At 56.2% G+C, this 21,771-nt stretch overlaps 10 protein-coding genes across 10 annotated transcripts; 6 read left to right on the forward strand and 4 right to left on the reverse strand.

Annotated features, from left to right (window-relative positions):
* Nucleotides 1-134: 134 nt before the first annotated feature.
* LMH87_010452 (uncharacterized protein) lies at nucleotides 135-2,143 on the forward strand (the record flags this gene model as incomplete). Its single annotated transcript, XM_056197614.1, has 2 exons — nucleotides 135-755; nucleotides 824-2,143. 2 exons carry the CDS (start codon nucleotides 135-137, stop codon nucleotides 2,141-2,143), a joined length of 1,941 nt encoding a protein of 646 aa, XP_056054646.1.
* Nucleotides 2,144-2,290: 147 nt separating this feature from the next.
* On the reverse strand, nucleotides 2,291-3,229 carry LMH87_010453 (uncharacterized protein; the record flags this gene model as incomplete). Its single annotated transcript, XM_056197616.1, has 2 exons — nucleotides 2,291-3,109; nucleotides 3,209-3,229. 2 exons carry the CDS (start codon nucleotides 3,227-3,229, stop codon nucleotides 2,291-2,293), a joined length of 840 nt encoding a protein of 279 aa, XP_056054647.1.
* Nucleotides 3,230-3,684: 455 nt separating this feature from the next.
* Nucleotides 3,685-4,385, forward strand: LMH87_010454 (uncharacterized protein; the record flags this gene model as incomplete). Its single annotated transcript, XM_056197617.1, has 2 exons — nucleotides 3,685-3,900; nucleotides 4,005-4,385. The coding sequence occupies 2 exons, from the start codon at nucleotides 3,685-3,687 to the stop codon at nucleotides 4,383-4,385; spliced, it is 597 nt and encodes a 198-aa protein (XP_056054648.1).
* A 408-nt stretch (nucleotides 4,386-4,793) lies between these two features.
* LMH87_010455 (uncharacterized protein) lies at nucleotides 4,794-7,041 on the reverse strand (the record flags this gene model as incomplete). The annotated part of the gene is made up of 4 exons (XM_056197618.1): nucleotides 4,794-6,096; nucleotides 6,152-6,838; nucleotides 6,896-6,959; nucleotides 7,026-7,041. 4 exons carry the CDS (start codon nucleotides 7,039-7,041, stop codon nucleotides 4,794-4,796), a joined length of 2,070 nt encoding a protein of 689 aa, XP_056054649.1.
* Nucleotides 7,042-7,417: 376 nt separating this feature from the next.
* Nucleotides 7,418-8,674, forward strand: LMH87_010456 (uncharacterized protein; the record flags this gene model as incomplete). Its single annotated transcript, XM_056197619.1, has 2 exons — nucleotides 7,418-7,525; nucleotides 7,646-8,674. 2 exons carry the CDS (start codon nucleotides 7,418-7,420, stop codon nucleotides 8,672-8,674), a joined length of 1,137 nt encoding a protein of 378 aa, XP_056054650.1.
* Nucleotides 8,675-9,415: 741 nt separating this feature from the next.
* On the reverse strand, nucleotides 9,416-12,750 carry LMH87_010457 (uncharacterized protein; the record flags this gene model as incomplete). Its single annotated transcript, XM_056197620.1, has 9 exons — nucleotides 9,416-10,108; nucleotides 10,161-10,489; nucleotides 10,547-10,626; nucleotides 10,676-11,002; nucleotides 11,055-11,726; nucleotides 11,785-11,856; nucleotides 12,082-12,106; nucleotides 12,262-12,430; nucleotides 12,724-12,750. 9 exons carry the CDS (start codon nucleotides 12,748-12,750, stop codon nucleotides 9,416-9,418), a joined length of 2,394 nt encoding a protein of 797 aa, XP_056054651.1.
* A 199-nt stretch (nucleotides 12,751-12,949) lies between these two features.
* Nucleotides 12,950-13,779, forward strand: LMH87_010458 (uncharacterized protein; the record flags this gene model as incomplete). The annotated part of the gene is made up of 4 exons (XM_056197621.1): nucleotides 12,950-13,019; nucleotides 13,073-13,208; nucleotides 13,265-13,527; nucleotides 13,601-13,779. The coding sequence occupies 4 exons, from the start codon at nucleotides 12,950-12,952 to the stop codon at nucleotides 13,777-13,779; spliced, it is 648 nt and encodes a 215-aa protein (XP_056054652.1).
* Nucleotides 13,780-13,902: 123 nt separating this feature from the next.
* Nucleotides 13,903-14,553, reverse strand: LMH87_010459 (uncharacterized protein; the record flags this gene model as incomplete). The annotated part of the gene is made up of 1 exon (XM_056197622.1): nucleotides 13,903-14,553. The coding sequence occupies one exon, from the start codon at nucleotides 14,551-14,553 to the stop codon at nucleotides 13,903-13,905; it is 651 nt and encodes a 216-aa protein (XP_056054653.1).
* A 446-nt stretch (nucleotides 14,554-14,999) lies between these two features.
* LMH87_010460 (uncharacterized protein) lies at nucleotides 15,000-17,312 on the forward strand (the record flags this gene model as incomplete). Its single annotated transcript, XM_056197623.1, has 1 exon — nucleotides 15,000-17,312. One exon carries the CDS (start codon nucleotides 15,000-15,002, stop codon nucleotides 17,310-17,312), a length of 2,313 nt encoding a protein of 770 aa, XP_056054654.1.
* A 1,282-nt stretch (nucleotides 17,313-18,594) lies between these two features.
* On the forward strand, nucleotides 18,595-21,230 carry LMH87_010461 (uncharacterized protein; the record flags this gene model as incomplete). Its single annotated transcript, XM_056197624.1, has 2 exons — nucleotides 18,595-21,075; nucleotides 21,153-21,230. 2 exons carry the CDS (start codon nucleotides 18,595-18,597, stop codon nucleotides 21,228-21,230), a joined length of 2,559 nt encoding a protein of 852 aa, XP_056054655.1.
* Nucleotides 21,231-21,771: the final 541 nt, after the last annotated feature.

Here is a 21,771-nt window from a genome sequence, read left to right on the forward strand (position 1 = left end):
TTATGCAATGGCTCATAGGGCTCGAGGCCGTTGAACAGACCAGAGGACAAAAGTAGACCCAATCGCAGTTTCGTTGCCTCTGCAAACACGGGACTGAGCATTGGCTGGACCACGCGACAAGCAGCCTGGCTGACATGGCAAAGTCTGATTCCGCCTCGCAAAAGGCGACGCTGCACAGGCGCAACGACACCACGCACGGCGTCGAAATGCAGTCAATCGCTGCCGCTCGCGGCTCAGCGTCACAGGTGCCGGCAGAAGGACCGGCAGCATGCACGGCCGACGACAAGGCGAGCATGGTGACGGCGCGCCAGGACACGGGCGACAGCGGCTATAGTAAATCCTCACAGGAATCTGCCGTCTCGTACGCCTACGAGCACTTTCACCGCGGCCAGCAGCTGCGGCGGCTGCTCCTCAAGAGCCTGGTGCGGTGGCTCATCACGGTGGTGCTGTGCGTGTCCATCTACGGCGTGCTGCTGGCGTACTCGTCGCACGACGCGCTGCCGCAGCGCAAGAAGCTCGAGTTCAACACGCTCGTCATTGCCCTAACCATCTCGCTCGGCCTCAACATTGCCAGCTCGCTCAAGGCCAACGCCATGGAGCTCCAGTGGTGGCTGCTCAGCCTGCGCCGCTACAAGCCCCGCGAGGCCGACCTCATCATGTCCAGCGAGCACTTTACCACCATGCTGCAGCTCGGCTGGACGACACGCCACACGCTGATTCAAATCTTTGTGACGGTCTTTGTCACCATGAACATTGTAAGAACAGCTTCTCTTTGCTCGGGTCAACGTCGAATACTTTGACTGACTAGTAGTCTTGCGCACAGTGCTCGCAGATTGCCCTCGCTCTTCTCGGCATCACTTACAACATTAACCCTGCCGACAAGTTTGCCGTTACAAAGCCAGGCCCGGTTTCCATAGCCGACTTGAGCGACATTCAAGGCCCCAAGGTCCTGGCCACACCCAGCAAACACAACTTGACCGTCGACGTAAACTCGCGACGATACTCGGCCAACATGTTTGGACAGCTCGGGCTCGGTTTTTACACTGCCAGTACGGACAGTGCGCCCCGGCCGGGTGCGCTGTACAACCCCGATCTGCCCCAACTCTACTACTTCCCATCTACCCTCCCATACGCTTCTGACAGCAATGGCGGCACTGACAGCACTGCCGCTGGGACTGGTGATGACGGCGGCGACGGTCACACCTCTTCATACACGTACTATTTCTTCGAGTCGGCCCCAGTCAATGCCAGCTACTACAGCATGGTAACCTCAAACCGCTCCGTCACCGTCACGGCGAGCTGCGACAGCTACAAGGTCGTCGCCGGCGGCAACGGCATGTCGTCCAACATCACGGTGCGATATGAGGACGGCGACCAGGAGAACTACCTACCCGTCGCCAACGGCGGCTCGCAGATCCTGTACCTGCACGACCCCGCCTCCGATGCCAACGACACCTGGAGCCGGGTGAGCGCCTTTGAGCCCTCGGACACGGACCCGTGGTTCTACGACTGCGACGTGTACCTCGGCAACGTCACCAACGGCGTCCTCCCGGCGCACTACATGGGCGCCAACTTTACTCGCTACGTCCCTCCCGCCATCGCTCTCCAAGGCTACGGCGCCTCCGACGTTGGCCTGACCAACACCACCACCAACTACCAGTTCCAGAGTTATCCTGCGCAGACGTACTTTGGGCAGCCCGCGCAGGGCTTTGGCGTGCGCATGGCCGAGCTCGTCAGCCGCTGCGCCGCCAACGCCATTGCCGCGTGCGCCTCGGCCAACACCAACGTCGACGCGTACGGCATGACGCCCCAGCGCGCCATCCAGCTCGAGATCACCAAGTGGCGCTACGTCCACATCATCATCGGCCTGACCATGGGCGTGCAGCTCGTCATCCACCTCGGGGCGGTGCTCGTCGCCAACCGCGTGCAGGTGCGCGAGCAGCGCAGCCTGTCCACTGCCTCGCTGCTGCGGCCCCTGCTCGCGGGCGTCGGTGACCGCGCGAGCATGGCGAGGGGCAAGCAGATTGCCAAGCTGATTGGCAAGAATGTCACCGTGAGATATGAGCCCGTGGGCGCCGGGTATGACCTTTGCATATATAGAGATGGACAACTCGAGCGGTCCACGTCAAATACTGTTGGTTGATAGACATGTACATGTGATGCACACTATAGCGTTGATTGACTGCACATGTTGTATGTATTTCTTGCAGCTCAAGCATTTTATTTCTAACGCCTACTGATAAGGTAAAAAAGAACACAAAGTAAATCTATTTTGAGTGCATGAACATTCTTACAGGCCCCGCAGGTTCGTGTTGTCACGGCTGTCAACCGGGGTATATCTCTCCTTCAAGACCTCGGCGACTGTTCTCGTGTCCCTGATCACCATCTTCTGGTATCGTTGGTGTAGGGCCTTTTCGACAGCCGTCGAGCCAGTCGTCAGGACCACACCGTCCGCAGCAGCCGTCACCGCGCTGCCCGCCAGCCCGACCGCCTCCTTGGCCTTGCCCGCCAGCTCGGCGGCCTTTTCCTTGCCGCGGCCCAGCAGCGACGACAGCAAGCCGCCAGCCTCTTGGGCGCCCTCCTTTGCGGTGCCGGCGACCTTGTCAGCCGCTTTCTCGGCCGTCTTCTTCGTCTGGAGACGGGCCTCGAGGGCCTTGTGCTCCGCGGCCTCCTCGACGCTGCGGGCTTCGGCCTTTGCCTTTTGGAAGGCGCCGCGCGCCGACTGCTCAATAGAGTGCGCCTTGTTTTCAGCAGCGCCCTTGACGGCCTCGGCCGACTGCTCGGGCGTCTGGCCGCTCACGCGGGCCCAGAGGGCGCCGGCCTGCGACTGCACGCCGTGGCGCACCTCGTCCCAGTCGGTCGTCTGCACCCAGTGGACGGCGCGGCCGACTTCGTCGTTCCACTTCTCCTTGAGGACCTCAACCTTGGCGGCGCGTTGCTCGGCGGCCACCTCGGACCGCGTCGGGGGGAGCGGCAGCGGGATCGGGTCGATGATGGTTTGCAGCTCGAGGGCCTGGGCGCGGAGGGCCTGGCCCTGGCGCTCGCGGTTGCGTTGGTGGGCGAGGGCCGAGAGGTAGGCGACGGAGAGGGTGAGCGTAACACCGCCAGTCTATCGAAAAGAAGAGGATAATTCATGGTTAGCATGATGGGAAAGCTGAAGCTGGTTCTGTGGCAGCCGTGAGCTCGGCAAGGAAAAGGCCGCCCTTACAAAACCGGAGACGAAGCCCATTGCGGCGCGGCAGAGCTTCGCAGCGCTCTGAAAGTGCTTTCTATCGGGCGGTAAATGGCACAATTGAGGGCCAACCTGGCATGCTGCGATGCCAATTCGCAGCCTTTTCTGTTTGCTGGTGTGTATGTGTGTGTGTTTTTGCGCGCACGATGTTGACGTAGGTACCTGGCGAGGGTGGGCTAGCGGGAAGTAAGTGCTGGAAGCCACACCACTGCAGCGGCCTTCCCGGTGGGTGGGCGGTAATTTTCGGCAGCACGCTGGCCGTCTCCCGAAATTTCCACTCCAAACTTTTAGGTGGTATTTTGGGGGGGAGCATCTGCAAACCACGACGCACCAGAGCGATCAAGGGAAAAAGAAAGCCACCACCAAATTGCGACCACGGAGATATCACCGCGGACACATCCATCGCCCTTGAACAGCCCCCCGTCACCTGGGAAGCATCTCAATCACACACAATGGCCGGCGGTCTCACCAAGTACCGCCATCTGGGCCGCAAGTCGTCGGCGCGAAACGCACTCCTGCGCGGCCTCGTGACGTCCCTCGTCGAGCACGAACACATCCAAACCACATACGCAAAGGCCAAGGAGGCGCAAAGGCTGGCCGAGAAGCTGATTACCCTGGCCAAGCGCGACAATGAGCCCTGCAGGCGCTCAGCGCAAGGCATCCTCTACGTATGTAGTTTGCTCATTCACGTGCTCTCCCCAAAATCAGGAGAACGGCCAGTATCAAAAGAGCATACAGAAAACAAAAAGCTAACTGGTTTCTGACCGAATAGCTGCCTCACCTCCATCTGCCGAAACTCTTCGGCCCCCTAAAAGAGCGATACATGGACCGCGAGGGCGGCTACACCCGCGTCGTCCGCACCGAGCCCATGAACACCTACGACCAGGCCGAGAGCGCCATCCTCGAGTTTGTCGACGGCGCCCGCGACTCGCGCTTCATGCTGACGGCCAAGGCGGTGGCCCGCGATCGCATGCTTGGCGTGGAGCACAGGGACCTGACGCGCGAGAACATGGAAAAGGTGACGAAGCACCGTGGCGAGGCCGAGTTCGAGGCCATGGTGAAGAGATATATGGTCAAGGATATTCATCGCAACCGCGACAAGACGCGAGAGAGGGCACCAAAGGGCGATGTCGTTATGAACGACGTCGAGTAAAGCAGCTGGGTGAAGATGGGGGTGCGAGGATCCATGACCGAGGTGTGATGTTGCAGAGGCCATCACAGTGGCACCATGGTTCTTGCAAGGGAAATGTACCATAGAGCTTGATCGTTGAGTTGAGGAAGGGACTGTATTTGTATATTATTCAGAGGCCTTCTATTGTGGTCAATGGACTTGCCGGATTATTGTCTTGCATACAATAAAAACTAAGAAATCACTCAATCATCAGTCCATACTGTTGCTCCATTTGCCTGGAGATAGATGCGGACAAAGACATCATGCCTATTATCATGCACCCCGGACTGAACGCCAAGTGATATGAGAATACATTTAACAAACAAAGAGGCTTTTATCTATGCGTAATACAAGTCTACCATGGTATGTACAGTGAGAAAATGATCCGTACTAGATGAAATCAAAGGTATCGCCCCGATCCTGCAGCATCTTACCCACTCTCTTTGAGCCCGCCACGCGCTCCAGCTTCATGGCGTCATACTTGGAGAAGAGCACCCGGACGGCACCCTTGCCCGGCTCAACGGTCAGGTCCTGCTCGCTCTTGCCCAGGTACTCGCCCGCAATCTCCCTGTAAAAGATGGGATTGTCCGGCAGGCCGTAGAAGATGACACGCTGCACGCCCTTGATCTGCAGGCGGCGAAAGTGGTGCGCGCGCTCCGAGTACAGCAGAACTTTGTGGCGGCCCGTCACAAAGTGCGAGCGCGCGCGCGACGCCTCGGGCACGTCCGTGTACTCTGAGATGGCGCCAAAGGAGACGGTGCCGACCGTCGCGGACGTGGCAAAGTAGTTGCGCACGCGCACAAAGTCGAGGTACGACGGTACGAAGAGCAGCGTGCCGCCGCCGTCGTTGTTGGCGCGTTTGACAATGGCGGGCACGACGGCCGAGACAAAGTACTCGAAGCGCGCGTCCGGGTCCCGGTCGAGGGCATGTGACTGGAAGCGCGAAAACGTCTGTCGCGCCTTGACGCCCAGCTGCGTCAGCACGCCGGCGTACTCGGGCTGCAGGCGCGCCTTGCCGGCCCAGTTGCGGCAGCCGCTGCGCTGCAGCTCGGCGAGCTCGGGCGCGTGGAAGGCGCTGAGCATGACCGTCTGGCGGAAGTAGCGCGCCCAGTCCTCGAGGTACCAGGGCCGCAGGCGGCTGAAGTCGCAGCCGTGCGCGTCCTTGGGCTGCAGGTTGAGGTGCTCAAAGATGTACTCAACGTGCTCCCAGTTCTGCATCAGCAGCGCGTCGGCCTGGTCCACGACGACCATCTCAACGGAGCTCAGAAAGTCCGAGTCGGGCTTCTTCTTGTCCTCCTCGGAGCCAATCGCCATGCGCAGGCCGAGCGGGCTGGCAAAGAGAATGTCGGAGCTGTAAAACTGCGCAAAGTACTTGATGGTCTTGCGTGTGAACTTGACCCCTAGGCGGAACATGTCGTCGTCGTTGCCTTCAAAGAGGTCGCGGAAGTCGGCGGGCCGGTCGCCGCCAAAGGTGTTGTCCTTGGTGATGTACGACTCGTCAAAGCGCTTGCGGTTCTCCTCTTGATCGGGCTGGCACAGGTCTCGTATCGTGCGCACCATCCTGGCGCATGAGTTGCGCGTCGGCAGGAGGAATAGAACTTTGGGGCGCGTGAAGCCCTGGTCTCTGAATTCCTGCTCTGTGTCTGCATCTTTGGCAAGCTTGTAGTTGTTTTTTATAACACGATCTCGTGTCCTAAACCAGTGTCAGTAAACCTTGTATGCGTCTGGAGCACAAGATGGCAACTTACTTGAAAATGTGATTCAGCGCGTGGCTACATACCAACCGGCGCAAGGTGTCGGCGTTGTCGACGTTGCGGTCGCAGTATAATACATCTTGATAGTTGAACATGAGAGAGGCAATGTTCTTTTGCGCTTCGTTCAGTCCGGAAAGAGTCCTGGAACAAGTCACCTGCAGCTTTTGCTTCAACTTGATGTTCTTGATGTCAAGCGTTGAAAATGTGCTATCAGAGCCGGCGGATTGCACTGTAGCCCTGAGCGGGCCCATCAGTTTTCGGGCCGTCGTCCACTCGTCGTTTTTGACAGCATTCACAGCCTTGGCTGAGGCAGCTTCATCGGGATGTGCAAAGTGCAGATCAAAGGGATCCGAAGACCCCTCCTCGTCCTCTGAGTCGTCTTCATTCTCACCCGCCTGCAGTACTTCCTCCTCTTCCTCTGCTTCGTCCTCTACCAAGTCAGCATCTTGAGCGTCTCCTACTTCGTTGTCATCGCCGGTTTCTCCGTCTGATTGTGTACTGTGATCCATTTTCCGGCGCTTAGCATTGGGAGCGCTAGACTCTTGAAAGCTTTGTAGCAGTGCCATATATGGCCGGCTGGTTTGCTCAGTCTCTTCTTCATCGTCGTCAGATTCCAGACTCATAATGTCGTCTTCAACATCTTCTTTCCCGCCCTCTGAGCCTTCAGATGAATCAGAATCCCTATGAAGAGTCAGCATTCTATCCCATTGGACTATGAGATGAGAGCTTATTACTCACTGTTCATCGAGACGGGCATTGTCAAAACGACGGGTCGGGCCAAACTGGCTGTGTGATTGTCGACCTCCCCTGCCTCGGCCTCTGGTTCCTCGGCCGCCGCCCCGGCCACCGCCTCGACCTCTGAAATTACCTCTCCCGCGAGGCATGATATCTTGAAAATTATGTTTATGTGTAGTATAAAAGACCCCTTCCAGAAAAAAAAAGTTATGGTCCCTGGCAGCTCTGAAAAGAATATTTAGAGCACCAGCCACAGAAGGTGGGCCATTGGAGTTTCGCACAGCCACGCCGGCTTATCAACGGGTTATCTTAGCGCGCACAACCCCAGCGGAGCCTGGGCAAACACGCAAATACGCAAAATCTAGGTTGAAATTTGGCGGCGCACCCAAAAGGACAGCCCCTCATTGTGGGAAGAAACTTGCTGGGCACACCATCCACCCTTTTTCCCGCCCTCCCACGACGCAATCATCCCCCGGACAAACACAACACCCACGATCCCCGGTCGAGAGTTTGCATCTGCCCAACATGGCTGCCGCGACCGAGCGCTTTATACATCTTGCGCGCCCGTTGGCACACGCCAACGTTGGCATCCAGACCAACATTGCGCCCCTCAGTGTCAATATTCAGCCCGAGGTGGGTAGCGAACGATTTTCACAGCAAGCCGAGAACGATCTCCTCTAAACGAAATTTGGAGGGGAAATTATCGGCATTTTTTTTTCTTGCGGTCGAATACTGACGGAGGGACATTTCTAGGCCATCCTCTCGATCCTCGACCACGCCGTCCGCCGCGATGTCCGTGACGGCGCTCAGCCCACCCGCGTTATTGGTGCCCTGGTAGGCACCCGATCCGAAGATGGCACCGAGGTCGAGGTCCGCTCGTGCTTTGCCATCCCGCACACCGAGGAGGAGGACCAGGTGGAGGTCGATGTGGAATACCAGAAGAGCATGCTCGCGCTCACGCTCAAGGCCTCGCCCCGCGAATCGCTGCTCGGCTGGTACACGACCTCGCACGAGCTCAACAGCTTCAGCGCCCTCATCCAGAACTTCTTTGGCAGCCCCGACACCGGCACCTTCCCGCACCCCGCCGTCCACATGACCATCTCGACGGACCCCGGCGAGGACATTGAGACTCGGTGCTACATCTCGGCGCCTGTCGCCGTCAACGCCGAGCGCGCCGCCGACAGCTGCCTCTTCATCCAGGTTCCCCACAAGATGCTCTACGGCGACGCCGAGAAGAGCGCGCTCGAGGCTGTCGCCTCGGCCAAGGACGTCGAGTCGCGGACCGTCCCCCTGCCTTCGGACATTGAGGGCCTCGGCCGCTCCATCGAGCACACCATCGGCCTCCTCGACCGTGTGAGCGAGTGGGTTAATGGCGTCCTCGACGAGGACGAGGAGCCCAACAACGCCCTCGCCCAGTACCTTATGAGCGCCCTCTCGCTCGCCCCCAAGGTCGACGCCGCCCAGATCGAGCACGACTTCAACAACCACATCCAGGACGTCCTCATGGTCAGCTACCTCGCCAACTCGATCCGCACCCAGATCGACCTCTCCCAGCGCCTCGCCACGGCCAACCTCGTCGCCATTGACAAGGATGCCGAGGCCAAGGCCGGCGGCGGTGACGGCGAGAAGGGCAGCGGCGGCAACCAGCGTGGCGGCGGCAAGCGTGGTGGTCGCGGCGGCAACCGAGGAGGCGGTCAGCAGCGCGAACACCGAGAGCCTCGCGAGCCTCGCGAGCCTCGCGAGCCCCGTGAGGTAAGATTCGCCGAACCTCAAGCGGAATAGAAGAGGGGCGATCACATCAACTTGTCATGTCCAAAAAAATATGAAATGAAAGAAAGGAACGAAGTCTAAACGAAGCTTTTTTTTATCCATGTTCTGGGTCTTTATGTTGCACGTGGGACACTCAAAGAGGTTGTTCTACATACGTCTTGGAACCCAATCTGCCCTCTCCCCTCCCCCCTACCCCCCGGCCTTAACTCTAGTGTATAGCCGTGTGTGTTTTTATTGAATTGCATAGAAGACGATGTGCGGGGGAGGGGGAGGGGAACTCTGGGGACCGGAAGAAGAAAGGGTTGCGTGCCTCAGGAAAAGGCTGCTGCTTTTTAGAAAAGGAAAGACAAAAACTTCATCGTGGCGTTTTGTGGGTTAGGCAAAAAAAATATGAAGCAAGTCATCATTTGTTTGGCAAGACTCAAACTTCTATAAAAATTGATACTTAAAAAAAATAATGATACAGTCTTCCTTGCTTCATTGTGGTGAATCATTCATCAGCCGTTTGATTGAATACGTGAACTCTGGTTTGTGGTTTCGTTCTATGGTATGTTCTTTCTTTTTTACCTCTTTTATGGATATATATGAAAGGCCAGATGCAAAAAGTTATCCTAATCCGCCATTTCCATTCGATCTTTTGCTCTCGTATCCCAACGCCCAAGTATGCTCTGATCCATGCCATTTGCGCCATTCGCCAAGTTACTATGCCCTTCTGCCTGTCTGTTTGACTGCTTTGCAGTCCCACGCAATGCTCTAAATGCCGGCGTTTGGCTTCTGAGGTAACGTCGCGGGATTTCCGTACGTGGGCAGGTGGCTATACATCTGGCCATTGGGCCCCGGTCCGTGAGGTGGTGGTCTGCTGTTGACAGGCATTGGCGGTTGCTGAACCAGATGCTGAGGAGGCTGCATGGCAACATGGGGAGGTGTGCCATGAGGAGGACCATGATAAGATGGTATCGAATTATTGGAGCCTTGTCTGGCCATGCCATAAGCGCCACCATATGGCGGTGGATGCATTTGGGGTTGATGGCCTGTATAAGCCAAATGAGGTGGTGTGCCGATTTGAGGACTGCTATGGTGCGATCCAGGTGCAGTAAACGGCGGCTGAGGAGCGTGGACCGGTGGCATGGGCACTCCGGGGCTAAACGATTGCGTCTTGGGGTTGAAGGCGTGGTTTCGGTTGTAGCTACCTGGAATGGGATGTTGGCTTTTGGGGTCATGCGGGTTGACATTAGCAGGCAATTGCCCAAAAGGGTAAGGGATGCCACCAGGACCATGGGTCGGACCAGGACTTTGGTTCGGAGCCTGCGGTGGTCCTGGTGGTGGAGGACCCTGCGGCGGGTAGGGCACAGGTGTATTGTAAGCGGGCTGCCACCCATGAGGCGGCGTATTTGAGGGCATTTGAGCCTGTGGTGCATACACTACAGGGCTTCCTCCAGGAGGATACTGTACAACGTCAGTTGGATGTCGAATTTTTCGGGATTGGGGGTGCAGGTACCTGTCCCGCAGAATAGGCAGGATATCCGGCATTGGGTGGCATGGCAGGCGCCTGACCATACATTGGCGCTTGTTGCGTGTAGTGCGGCGCAACCTGGTAATTAGAAGGTCCCGCCGCGTGATACTGCACACCCGGCGGCCCGTACTGCGCCTGTGGTTGCGGCACCCATGTCTGCTGTTGAGGTCCCCAGTACGGTTGGTACTGGTGTCGGGAGTCGAAGCCGTCCGAGTCGCGGCGCTGCTTGGTTGTCTTGCCACGCTTGCCCAGATTTGACCTGTTCGCAGACGCGGAACTTGTCCTCGACATGAGGTTTTCTGTGTCATTGTCCACTTCAAGGCCGTTTAGTAAGTATGTAGTGCATTCTCTTTGTGTTGGCAATGACAAACCTGCGGAACTATCGTCTGAGCTTCCAAAAATTCGTTCTCTAGCGGCCTTGTACGCTTCTTCACGTTGCTCTCGAGAAAGTCTACCATGCGTTAGCTTTGATGCGGTGTTGACAGTAATGCGCAACTCACTTTTGGTTAGCAGGCTGCTTCAGATCGCTGCCAGCTTCTGAACCGGGTTTGGACGGACTAGCGCTGGCTCCAGCACTGTCACCTTCTTGTCCACGCCGCATAATTTTCCGCGGCAAGACTGCAGGCGGCGGCGTGCTACTGGTCGAGGGTGTCGGCTGTGGCACCATTGACGCTAGTGACGTTGGAACACGACAGAACGGGGTTCGGAAAATGCGAACAGCCCCGATGTGCGCTTCGTAAGAGTGCGTCATATGGTAGTAGTCTGCCAGATTGTGCGTCAACATTCTGCAGAACGAGTTCGATGGCGGTAGATCCATGTAAGGCTCCCTAAGAACAAGGTTAGGACGAGCGTGGCAAGCATCAGAATGCTCAAGCTTACTTGGAGTTCTCAACGAAATCAATAACCTCTTTTTCGAGTCGCAGTAAGAAGTAGCGATCACGCAGCGAGTTGAGCGCCTCAAGAAGCTTCTCATCTGGTGCTTGACGATAGATGACGTTCAGCGCATCCGACGATCCAGCCTCACCATTCAGCTGAAGTGGTGCGCCATTCTCTACCTGCTGCTCAGAGGATGTGCTCTGCGGTGTGAGAATACCAGCGTGGCTCCCCATGGCAATGGCAGGCCGAGCTCTAGCTTTAGCAGCCGCTTCTGACCCCAAACGCGACCCCGCTACAAGAGATGCAGCATCGTCGTCCTCGGCTGCAGCTTGCACACTCGCACTGTCATCGGGACGAAGAGACTCCTTTTCGTCCAGCGCGAATGTAGTTCCGGATGTGATACTTTTGCCGTCGAGACTGGGAGGCTTAGTCCCTGAGTCGGAGTTGGAGTCGATTCTCTGAATAGTCGGCAGCTTGTCGGCGGCCGAGTCCAGATTGAGTTTGCTCAGCGATGCAGCAGCTGCATCGACGTTAGGGACTGCGCCCGACTGCTTCAGCGACATGGCTGCCGGGTTTGGTGCGTGGGATGCGCCTACGACAACCACAGGGTCAGTCGCAAGAGATCGTTGTGTAGGACCCATCGGTAGGAAGAAATGCGTCTCGAAATCGGGAGTTCTGCGGCAGTTACTGTTAGCAGCACGTCGGCAGAAAAAAAGTTGGCGCTGCAACGTACGTTTGCTCTAGCGGGCGTTTGCGCTCGTAAAGGGGGGTATAAGTAATGGGTGGCGGCAGAAAACCAGGCAGACTTAACGCGGTTTAACGAAGTAAAAATGTATGCGGTGCAGGGCGCATTGGAGAGATCGGAATAACGGCAAAGCCAACAGAAACTCAAAAAAATCAGAGCCGGTCGAAACGAATTTAGCAGAGAAGGCACAACGCAAGTCTCATGATCGAGAAAAATAGCACATGGTTTCCGGTGTCTCAAAGAGGTTCAAAAGTACCGTATCGATCGATGCGATTGCCAAGTAACTATTCGTCCCGCAGTAAAGTTTGCGCTGAAAAGAAATGGTCAGCTATCGAGATGCGTCGACGTCGGCGGTCTTAAAAAGAAATGTCGTGGGGCTGGAGAAATTGTGGCAGACGTCAGGGAGGGGGGGCAGTTACGCTGGGGAGGGGAAGAAAAAACAACCGAGAGGCAGAGTAAACATACAAAACAAAAAATTACCAGAGTCCAGGTCGTACACACCGAGGCTCTGTCGATTTGACAGAATGCGGGCGACGAGGTTCAGGTTGTCGCTCCAAGCAGAAATACTTGACGCAGGTTCAAAAGTTCTGGGATCTTGTTCGAGCGGCCGCCCTCCCACGGCTGTGGCGTTTAGCTGGATCCCATTAGTCAGGTGACTGGGCTACGCCGTTGTGACGGCTTGTGGTCGTCCATGTAAACCGAGAAGGTGTGAAGGTTTTTTTCCTGCGAGGAGTATATTGTTCGATTGTTTTGATCTGGCTTTCATTCTTTTTTTCTTCTTTCTTATTTTTTTGGTAAGTCTTCGTCGACTTTCTTGCAGACCTCTTTGTGCCGTGGAGAGCCCAGCTCTAAGTAGGTGGCCCATGGTACGACCGCGGAAAGCACGGATGAAATACATAGCAAATATGTCTCGTTCCATGCTACTACTAGAACTTTAGAAGTTCTTAGCCCCATTTCTCGGATTTGCGTTAGATTATTCTCACTTTAATTCAAGTCCAACGGTTGGCGGAAGCGCTGCATCGAAACAGTGGCAGTCGGTCACGTGCACTCCGGTGAAAGTCCTGCCAGCCTTTGGTGACAGACAACTCTACGGTAGTGAAACTACAAGCAGCAGCAAGAAATTCAATCCAAGCGAACATCACAGGTTCCCAAAATGGTCTATCATCGCGGACCATCAAGGTCGACGCCGGCCAATGTACAATGTCAGAAATGCTTGAAACGAGATATGTTATGCCCATCTAGATTCTAAAAATCATCATCGCTAACTTCTCAGAACGGCACTATTCATATGAGTGCAACGCTACTGCTCAAGAGAGGCCATACGTCTCTCGACCTTCCCGAACACAGCAACTGCGCAATCCTAAGCTTGTTCCGAAGCTTACAAATGATTCGCCGAACCCCCTGGAGAAAAAGTAAGTTGCAAGGTGATCACGGCAATGAAGACCATGTCGCGCTGACACAGCTACAGGAAGGGCGCCGCGGACGAAGAACTGTCCAAGAAGGAAGCCGAGAGGGGGAGAGCACGCGAGTTGGATGAAAAGGACGATGAGTCTGATGAGTCGCCGCGTCGACCTAGGTCGCCCTCTGTCGACTCTGTGTCCACTGTGTCTACCAACTCACGCCGGGGCTCGAGATCGCCGCCCAGGCGCCTACGAGACCGACATGGTTCCGAAAGCGGTGAAGAGGCTGGCGAGATAGCAGACTCGCCACCAAGGAGACAGCCATCCAGAAGTCGGTCGCCGCGCCGCGGCCGGGATGAGCGGGGCGGCAGGCAGCCAGCATCCCCCGAGGGACCGGATCGTAGGCGCAGAGATGGAGAGCGTCGTCGCAGGTCTCGCTCACCACGGGAGCGAGGCGACAAAAGAAAAAGACATGACGATCACAGAGATCACAGAGACAATCGCCGCGAACGGCAAGACAATGTACCAAAGACCGAGGCAAGAGAGCGCAGCCTCAGTCCCTTCAGCCAGCGTCTGGCCATGACGCGGCAAATGCAACGGTAACACAAAGAGAAAGAATCTGAAGGGTATCAATGTTTACACCAGTAGGCCCATATGTATATGTACAAAACAAAATGCAGCAATTCTTTTCTCGTCCATCTCATGCTTATGCAGTCAGTGCTTCCTCTTCTGCCTTTTCTCGCCTTTCTTCTTCCTCCTCTTCCTGCTCTCGTACTCTGAGAGACTCGACGAGCGTAGCGCCATCCATTCCAGCCGTTTCGACATCTTCTCCCCCCGAAGCTTTTTGGGCCGCCTTTTGCGCAGCGGTGATGCGGTCCTTGACCAGGCGCGCAATGGCATTGTCTGTGCGGACGTTGAGGACGTCCATCTTTTGCTCCAAGTTGCGCTTCAGATCCCAATTAGGCTTCTTCGGTTGCAGCTTGAAAAGATCGATGCCCTTTTCCTCAGAAGCCTCGGCTGCCGCTTGCTGCTTCACCTGGGCCTCGAGGTCGGCGGCCTGTTGCTCAAGCAAAGTCTTGTCGTCGCCGAGAGTAGGCGGTGCCTCGAATCCGAGTTTCGGCCCGCGCGTCTCGGGGTCGTAATTTCGTCCCGACAGGTGTAGATGTGTCACGTCAGGAGGCGCCTCTTCGTCCTCGCCATCCTCGCCTTGCTTGTCGCCAGACGGAGTAGGCAATCGTTCGTCGGCTTCGGGTGCGACGAGCTCGTCGGTGGGTTGCTTGCGCTTGAGGTTCTTGAGCTTGGCAAGGCGCGCCTTGCGATCCTCCGACGCGGCGCTGAGCGTGTTATGTGACGACATTGTGCAGCGTAGTCGGCGTCGGCAAGATCAAGTTGCTAGAGTTTGTATTTGCAATGTTTTTCTCTGGTCGTGCAGCTTAAAGATTGGTGGGGCAGAAGAATGTCGATGCCAGGCTGAAGTGCGACCGCCGAGAAAAAAAGACTGGCAACCGCGCGGCCCACCTAAATTTGTCCCCTGGAACATGGCAATGCGACGACAAAAGTAACAACCTTACGACCTTTACGCAACCCGTCATGATAGAAAAACGAATAGCGGTATAACGGAAGGCTTTGAAGTGTGCATCGAAGAGAATGTACGGCGCCAGGAGGGAGCTGTGCTCGAGAGCGCGCTCGGCGCAGCGCTCGGCGTCGCAGTGCTGCCATACTCACCAGCTTCGCACGATACGGACAGTTATGCAACAACGAGGCTCAATATCTACTCTTCCGTCACCAGTCTCTATGCGCAATATGTGTTTTGCTCATAGGCCTTCGACTACAACGCTCTTGCCGTCGTCGTTGACATCCCGTATCACGCGACAATACTTGACAGAGGCGGAGGAGGTCATAAGGAACAGGTTCGAGAATGCGCAAGCGACGGACGAAGCGGAACAAGCTACAGACGCGATACCTTCTCAGGAAACCCCAGGCGCGTTTCGCAGAAAGTTTAGTCTCAAATATGTACCCAAAGGATTGAAGCAGGACAAGCGGCTGCTGCAGCGCACTCGGATGCAGGAGCTCGAGAAATATACCCAATGGGGCCACCTGCGACACCAATGTCCCAGTTCAGAGTTGGCTGCTGTGCAGAAGCAATTCAACAAATGGAAGGCAGCAATACGGCGACTGAACTCCAGCCGAGTGACGGTCGCACATGGCGAGGATCGGGGCAAGTGGCTATATGGTCTGTCTGATGTAACACTTATGCGCGATGCTTGGGAAGCGACTAGTATCGAAGCGAGGCAAAACGCCTGGCCAGAGGTCATGCTCGCGACACTGCGCTGGTGTCCCGGCAAGGCGAGTATGGTTCTGGAAGCAACCATGAACCCATTGCCCCCTGGCTATGCCATCCACGATGTACTTCGCTCCATAGCGCAGAGCCTACAGCTTTACACCGTCAAGAATATCAACGACAGAGCCTCGATGGCTGACGAGGTCTTGGCTCTTCTAGCGCACATCCTAGAAGATACTCCGAAAGGCCATGTCCCTATCCAGCAAAGCACTCTCGGTCTTTATGCGAAGCGGCTTCCGGCTTCCCAAGCAAAAGATCTATACGACATACTGAAGAAACAGAACTTCAAGCTTCACAAAAACACATGTCTACAGTTTGCCCGTAGGTTGGCTGGCGAGGCTGCCTACAAGAATGCGGCTTACGAGATACTCAGAGCAATGGTGGAGAATGGAGCGACATTGAACGATGCTGCCTCAGCCAGTACAGTCACGACGCTTTTACATTGCAAGGCAGCAAATGCTGGCTGGTCCCAGCAAGTCGAAAGCTTTCCAGCAACAGATGCTCTACAGTTATTCATGGAACACGGCTTCAAGCCAAATACCATCACTCTTACAGCTGTCCTGGACTCGCTATGTCAGCAGGGGCAGACGGAGGAGGCAATTCGACTAGCTCTACTATTTGCAGAATCCGGTGTGCCATTGGACGGCAAGACTTGGACAACTGTCTTTGCTGGAGCCAAAGCTAGCCTGAATGTTGAGAATGTGAGCAAGGCCTTGATGGTCGCCAAGGTCACACCAGTTCCATATGAGAGCGTTCTGAGCAACGCCCTGCATGCCGTCTTTTACTTTGCCGACGCGGAAACTCGACGCAAGAGAGAAAAGGCGCCTTGGTCGATACCAATGTTTCGACCCATGCTAAAAGTGTACGCGAAGAAGCTTGAGCTCAAGTCTCTACAGTGGTGGTTGCCCGATTCGCTGCCGTTACTGCTGAGCGATGAAGGTGTTGACACAGAAATGGATGACAAATTTCGCGATCCGTTGGATCGTCAGTGGGATTTCATGCACACAATCTTGCCCGTGGCGGACGAACTTTTTGCAGCCAATGAGGACGCCGGGGAGGGCAAGCTGCAGCCCACCAGTACGGCCGACGGGGTGATGCTGCGGGCCTACATACGATCACTGTCTCGCCCGCAGGATATTCTATCATTTTACAAGTTCTTTCGGTCCCGGCTTGAGGAGCAGAGCAAATACCCTTCGCTCCTGTTGCGAAATCAGGGCGCCATGGTTCACGACACATTCATCTTGGTCATGACAGAGCACCAAGAGCTGTGGAGAGAGGCGTTGCATGTGTTTGGAGACATGCTTAAAGACTCTATGCGCCCCAGCTCGGCAGCCAGCAAAGACAGCGCTTCAGACAAAGCTGCAGAGCTGAGAAGCGAGGTCGTAGAGCCAGACATCTTCAATGCAGCGGTTGAAAAAGCATCGGCGGGGCCGGTTCATCCTGCGCCGACCGTGTTCACGCTGACGGTTTTGCTGCGCGGCTTGCTCTACCAAGGTGAAACTGCTCTCGCCGCGCAGATGATGCAGGTGATGCGGGAACTCGACATTGAACCCAACCTGGTGACGTGGAACACGCTGATCCGACACCACGCGCTGGCGCAGAGCACACGGATGACGGTGACGTTGCTGCAAGAGATGGAAGCGGCCGGTGTGAAGCCGGACATGTACACATACAACGCCTTTAATAAGCTGCGGGATCAGGATAAGGCGCTGAAGATGATGCAGGCAATTGTCGACGAGAACCGCCTGAGCATAGTGGCGGGCGGGACAGCATAGGGTTACGAGGATTAGGTCCAGACAGATTTTTGTACACTACTCTTGTATATTTGTAAAATTAGCAACAGCCACGGCCTCGAACTTGGCTGCAATGTCACTTACACGTCACGGTTTCAATCGAGGATGAGGGATAGTTCTGGACCGTGGGACAGGGAGGCTCACCGTAGAGCCTCGTTTTTAGTGCAGTGGCATGAGCCAAGGCCAGCTGAATTCGACCAGGGCCGCGCCCAGTTTGCACCATCACAGTCGTCCCCGGGACACAGCCCCTCATTGGTGTGTGGCTACCTGCAACAGGGCTGTCGGACATGAGCGAGTTTGTCTAATCTTAGCCATGTCCGACTGGTGGCGATGAGTGCTTTTGGCAGGGGGGCAGATGGCGGCGGCAGCTGTTTCGGCAGAGCGACAGATATGAGCTCTCTGTGGACAGAACGGACGACAGGCAGTATTTACATTAGGAATGGGTCTCAGGAACTTGCCAGAGCCATATCTCCATGCGGCGCTACACGTTCCTGTCCAAGGCGGCGAGAGTTTCGGACAGCTCCCGTAGCATCTCCGTTGGTTAACGATGTAGAGACGTCTTACCACAGCAGCCTCCTCGTTTAGCAAAGGTTCAGACGGATACAAAGACGCTAAAAGTTTAATATGCTTCTCGATTATTGTTATATATTTAATAATAATAAATCCTTTCCTTAATGAGTGGCGCCAACGGACGCCCTGTAAGTCCCCCCAGAGCGTCCTGCCCCAGCTAAAACTAGGCAGCCGGGCGGCTGGTTCAGCTCTGCCCGCTAATCGAAAAAAGGTGAAGGGCGAGCGTACAAGGCAAAGTGGCAGGCTTTGTTTTCCATTTGGGGGCTGTGCGGAAGAGCCGGTCGATTTTGGAGGACTCAAAGACCAGAAACAGGGCTTGTAAATTGTTAATGGGACAGCAGACGTCGCATTCGCAACTCGCTGCGATCCTCGTCGCAGATACCCTCGCTCAGCTGCCCCGCGCCCGTTTGAACAAGCAGTGGCGGCCTTCGGCTCTTCGGCTCTACCCTCTTTGGCGCGACTTACTCGGTGCCCGCGCGCAGCTACCAACTACCAGGCCGATCGCATCTACATCTATCAAAGGCAGGCGAGGCGAGAGAATTGACGGGGCAATTGAGGTTGCTGCCAAAAGCAACGGCACAAAAGCCCTGGCCTTCTGCATCGCAAACCTGCATCGCCAAATCGACCCTCACTCTCTCGTCTCATTTCATCGCTTGCGATAAGCTTACCTTGTACGCCTGCCCGCGCACCCACCATGCCGGACCCCGACATGGCCCAGTTCACGGGCGTCTTCCGCGCGGGGAAGCCCAACAGAGTAAAGCGAAACCGGCTGCCCGTGTCCTGCGTCGCCTGCCAGCGTCGCAAGTCCAAGTGCGACAAGCGACAGCCGTGCGGCGCCTGCGACAAGCGTGGCGAGGGCGATGGCTGTCGGTTCGGTCAGGCGACGCGCTCGCCCGGCGTCGCCCGTCAAGAGGTCCAGATGAAGCTGTCGCGCCTTGAAGAGATGATTAAAGGCTTTGCTGGCGCCGAGGGCAAGGGAGATGATGCTACCATGACCGATCCGCAAGAGCCCGCCGCGCCGGCGACGAGGCGGCAGCAGCAGCAGCAGCAGCAACAACAACAACAGCAACAGAAACAGCCGCAGGTGACACAAAAGACAAAGGCCAACGCAACACCAACGTTCAATATCCCGCCGCCTCCTGCTCCTTCATGCTCCGGAACTTCAGGGACGCAAGAGTCAAGCCTGCCCCCATCGTCGCCAGCGTCGGAGCAGACGGCCCAGCCGTACCATGGGGCGACAGCCTGGTCATCCGTTGTCAGCAGCATCCAGGACATCCAGCATATGCTTCAGACCGACTCGGATGCCGACTCCAACCCTGACGTAGACACTGTCGAGGAGTTTGACCAGCTGCTCGGCCACACGAGGTCCATTGGCATAGACGAGGTCAAAAACAGTTTACCGTCCAAACTCTTTACAGACCGTGTCATTTCCTGCTACTTCAACGCCAAGTTTCACGCCGTTCCGTTTATTCACGCGCACCAGTTCCGACGGCAGTATGAGGCCTTCTGGGAAGACCCCGCATCGACGGGCTTTCTCTGGATCAGCCTCTTGTTCTCTGTCCTGGGCGCCGGCGCGCTCCTGGCCAAGGCCAAGCTGACCAACGAGCCCGGCCTGCTGCGATCCATCGAGGAGCCTGCATTCTATCTCGGCATATCGGCGCGGTGTCTCATTACAGGAAACTATCTCGAATGCAGACCCGGCTCCGTCGAGGCCATGCTGCAGCACGCACACTCGCGCAACATGCAGCGGCAGGATGAGGACCGGGTGCTGTGGGCGCTGTATGGGCTTGCCGTGCGCATGGCCCAGCTGCAGGGCTACCACCGTGACCCGAGCAAGCTGCCAGTCCCTGTCAGCCCGTTTGAAGGCGAGATGCGGCGCCGTACATGGTTCATGATTCAGTCCGCCGAGCTGCTCGTCGCACTGCACTCGGGCCTCCCGCCCATAATCTACGAGAGTCTGAGCGACACGGAGCATCCCATCAATCTCCTCGACGAGGACTTTGACGAGGATACGGCCGTGCTGCCCCCGGCGCGCCCGCCGACCGACCCAACCCCCATCCTGGCGTACATTGCCAAGTCCAAGCTCTCCGTCATCCTGCGGCGCGTCATGCTCCACGCCCTCGCCGTCAGGCGGCCGACGTACGAAGAAACGGTGCTGCTCAGCGACCAGCTCCAGGCGTGGCACGACGCGCAGCCGGCGTGTCTCCGCATCCGCTCGATCCGCAGCACGGCCTTTACCGACGCCAACTACACCATCATGCACCGCATCATGCTCGAGCTCATGTACCGCAAGTGCCTATGCGTGCTGCACCGCCCGTACCTGACGGAGCACAAGGACGACCCCAAGTACGACCGCTCGCGCCAGATCTGCCGCGAAGCCGCGCTCGCCATGCTCGAGATGCACATTGAGCTCGACTATGAGATCAGCGTCCAGGGCCGCATGCACGAGGACCGCTTCATGGTGTCCAACCTGACCCTGCAGCACTTCCTGCTCGCCTCCACCGTCGTCTGCGTCGACCTGAGCGAGTCGCACGACCTGGCCGCGGCGGAGCGCCACTACTGCAAGAGCGTCCTGCAGCGATCGCACGACGTGTGGGCGGCCCGCGGCGCGTACTCGTCGGACGCCCGCCACGCGACCAGGATTCTTCGTGCGGTCCTCAACAGGGTCGACAATCCGAACACGACCGCCATTTCCTCGTCGTCGCCGCCGCTGACAGGCTATAATACAAGTACGACGACGACGACGGCGGCGGCTCCTCCCTCCTTGACAGGCATGAGCCCGGCAGCGGCCAACGCCACAACAGGTCTAGAACCTCCACTCGCTGCCATGAACGTTGACATGAAGCCGACGCCGCAGCAGCGACAGCCCCTGGCTTCTGCGCAAATGGCGCCTTCGATACCGATGAGCAACTGCTGCACGATACAGTCGCAACCGCTTCCCCGTTCGCATCCGCACCAGCAGGCGCACATGCAAGCGCATACACTTTCTCATCCCCTGCATCCACAGCAGCATGTTGCTGCCGCTGCCGCGCAGGACATGTACTACGACCTCAACACGGGAGACTACATGGCCATGGCCACAGGGCCCGATGCGCAGTTTGCTGCCACAGCGGGGAGCTTTGGCCAGGTCGCCGACCTAGATACGCTGCTCTACAGCACAGAAGGCGTCAACTGGGTATGCTTCCTTCTTTTCCAGACGCGACAATCTGTCTCTGTTTGCTAACATTTTTTTTTTTCTTCTTTGATTTTTAGAACTCGATTGATCAATTCTTGCGTGTAGAGAATAGCAACAATGAACAGGGCTGGTCCAATATTCTGCAGGGTGTATAAAGATGCGGAACAGGGAAATGGCGTGGGCAAGTGAGGCGTTGGGACATGTCCTTGCTTGGATAAATACAAATTTTTTTTTGGTTGGGATTGAGTTTATATACCGAAACCTTGTAAATATGAGCTGCTCAAGATCTGAAACCTTTTCATGGTTTTCTTTTGCTCGTGCTTGTGTAACACCAACTTTTTAACGCACCGGCTGCGTGTACCGGTTAAGCGATGAAAAAAAATAAAGCCGCAGGCACAGGCGCGAGACAAGTCCAAACTACGGCGTTGCACATTCTTTCTTCACACCGCAACTTGTACAGGATGACATATCCAAGGATTATTGCAACAAACTTTATTTTTTTTTGTTCTTTTTTCGAGGAGTATCGTGTATGTAAAATCTTTGCAGGAAAAAAAAAACGTCATCAACTTCATAATTACAATGCAGTAAGTACCCGGACATTGGTATTTTCAGTCATTCCCAGCACCAGACATCAGATAACAAACAAGGGAAAGGGAAACAAAAAGGGAGACCGAAAAATGTTCAGCAAGTATGTAC

The sequence above is a fragment of the Akanthomyces muscarius genome, chromosome 5 (genome assembly GCF_028009165.1).
Source record: "Akanthomyces muscarius strain Ve6 chromosome 5, whole genome shotgun sequence".
In the NCBI taxonomy this organism is placed as follows: Eukaryota; Fungi; Ascomycota; class Sordariomycetes; order Hypocreales; family Cordycipitaceae; genus Akanthomyces; species Akanthomyces muscarius.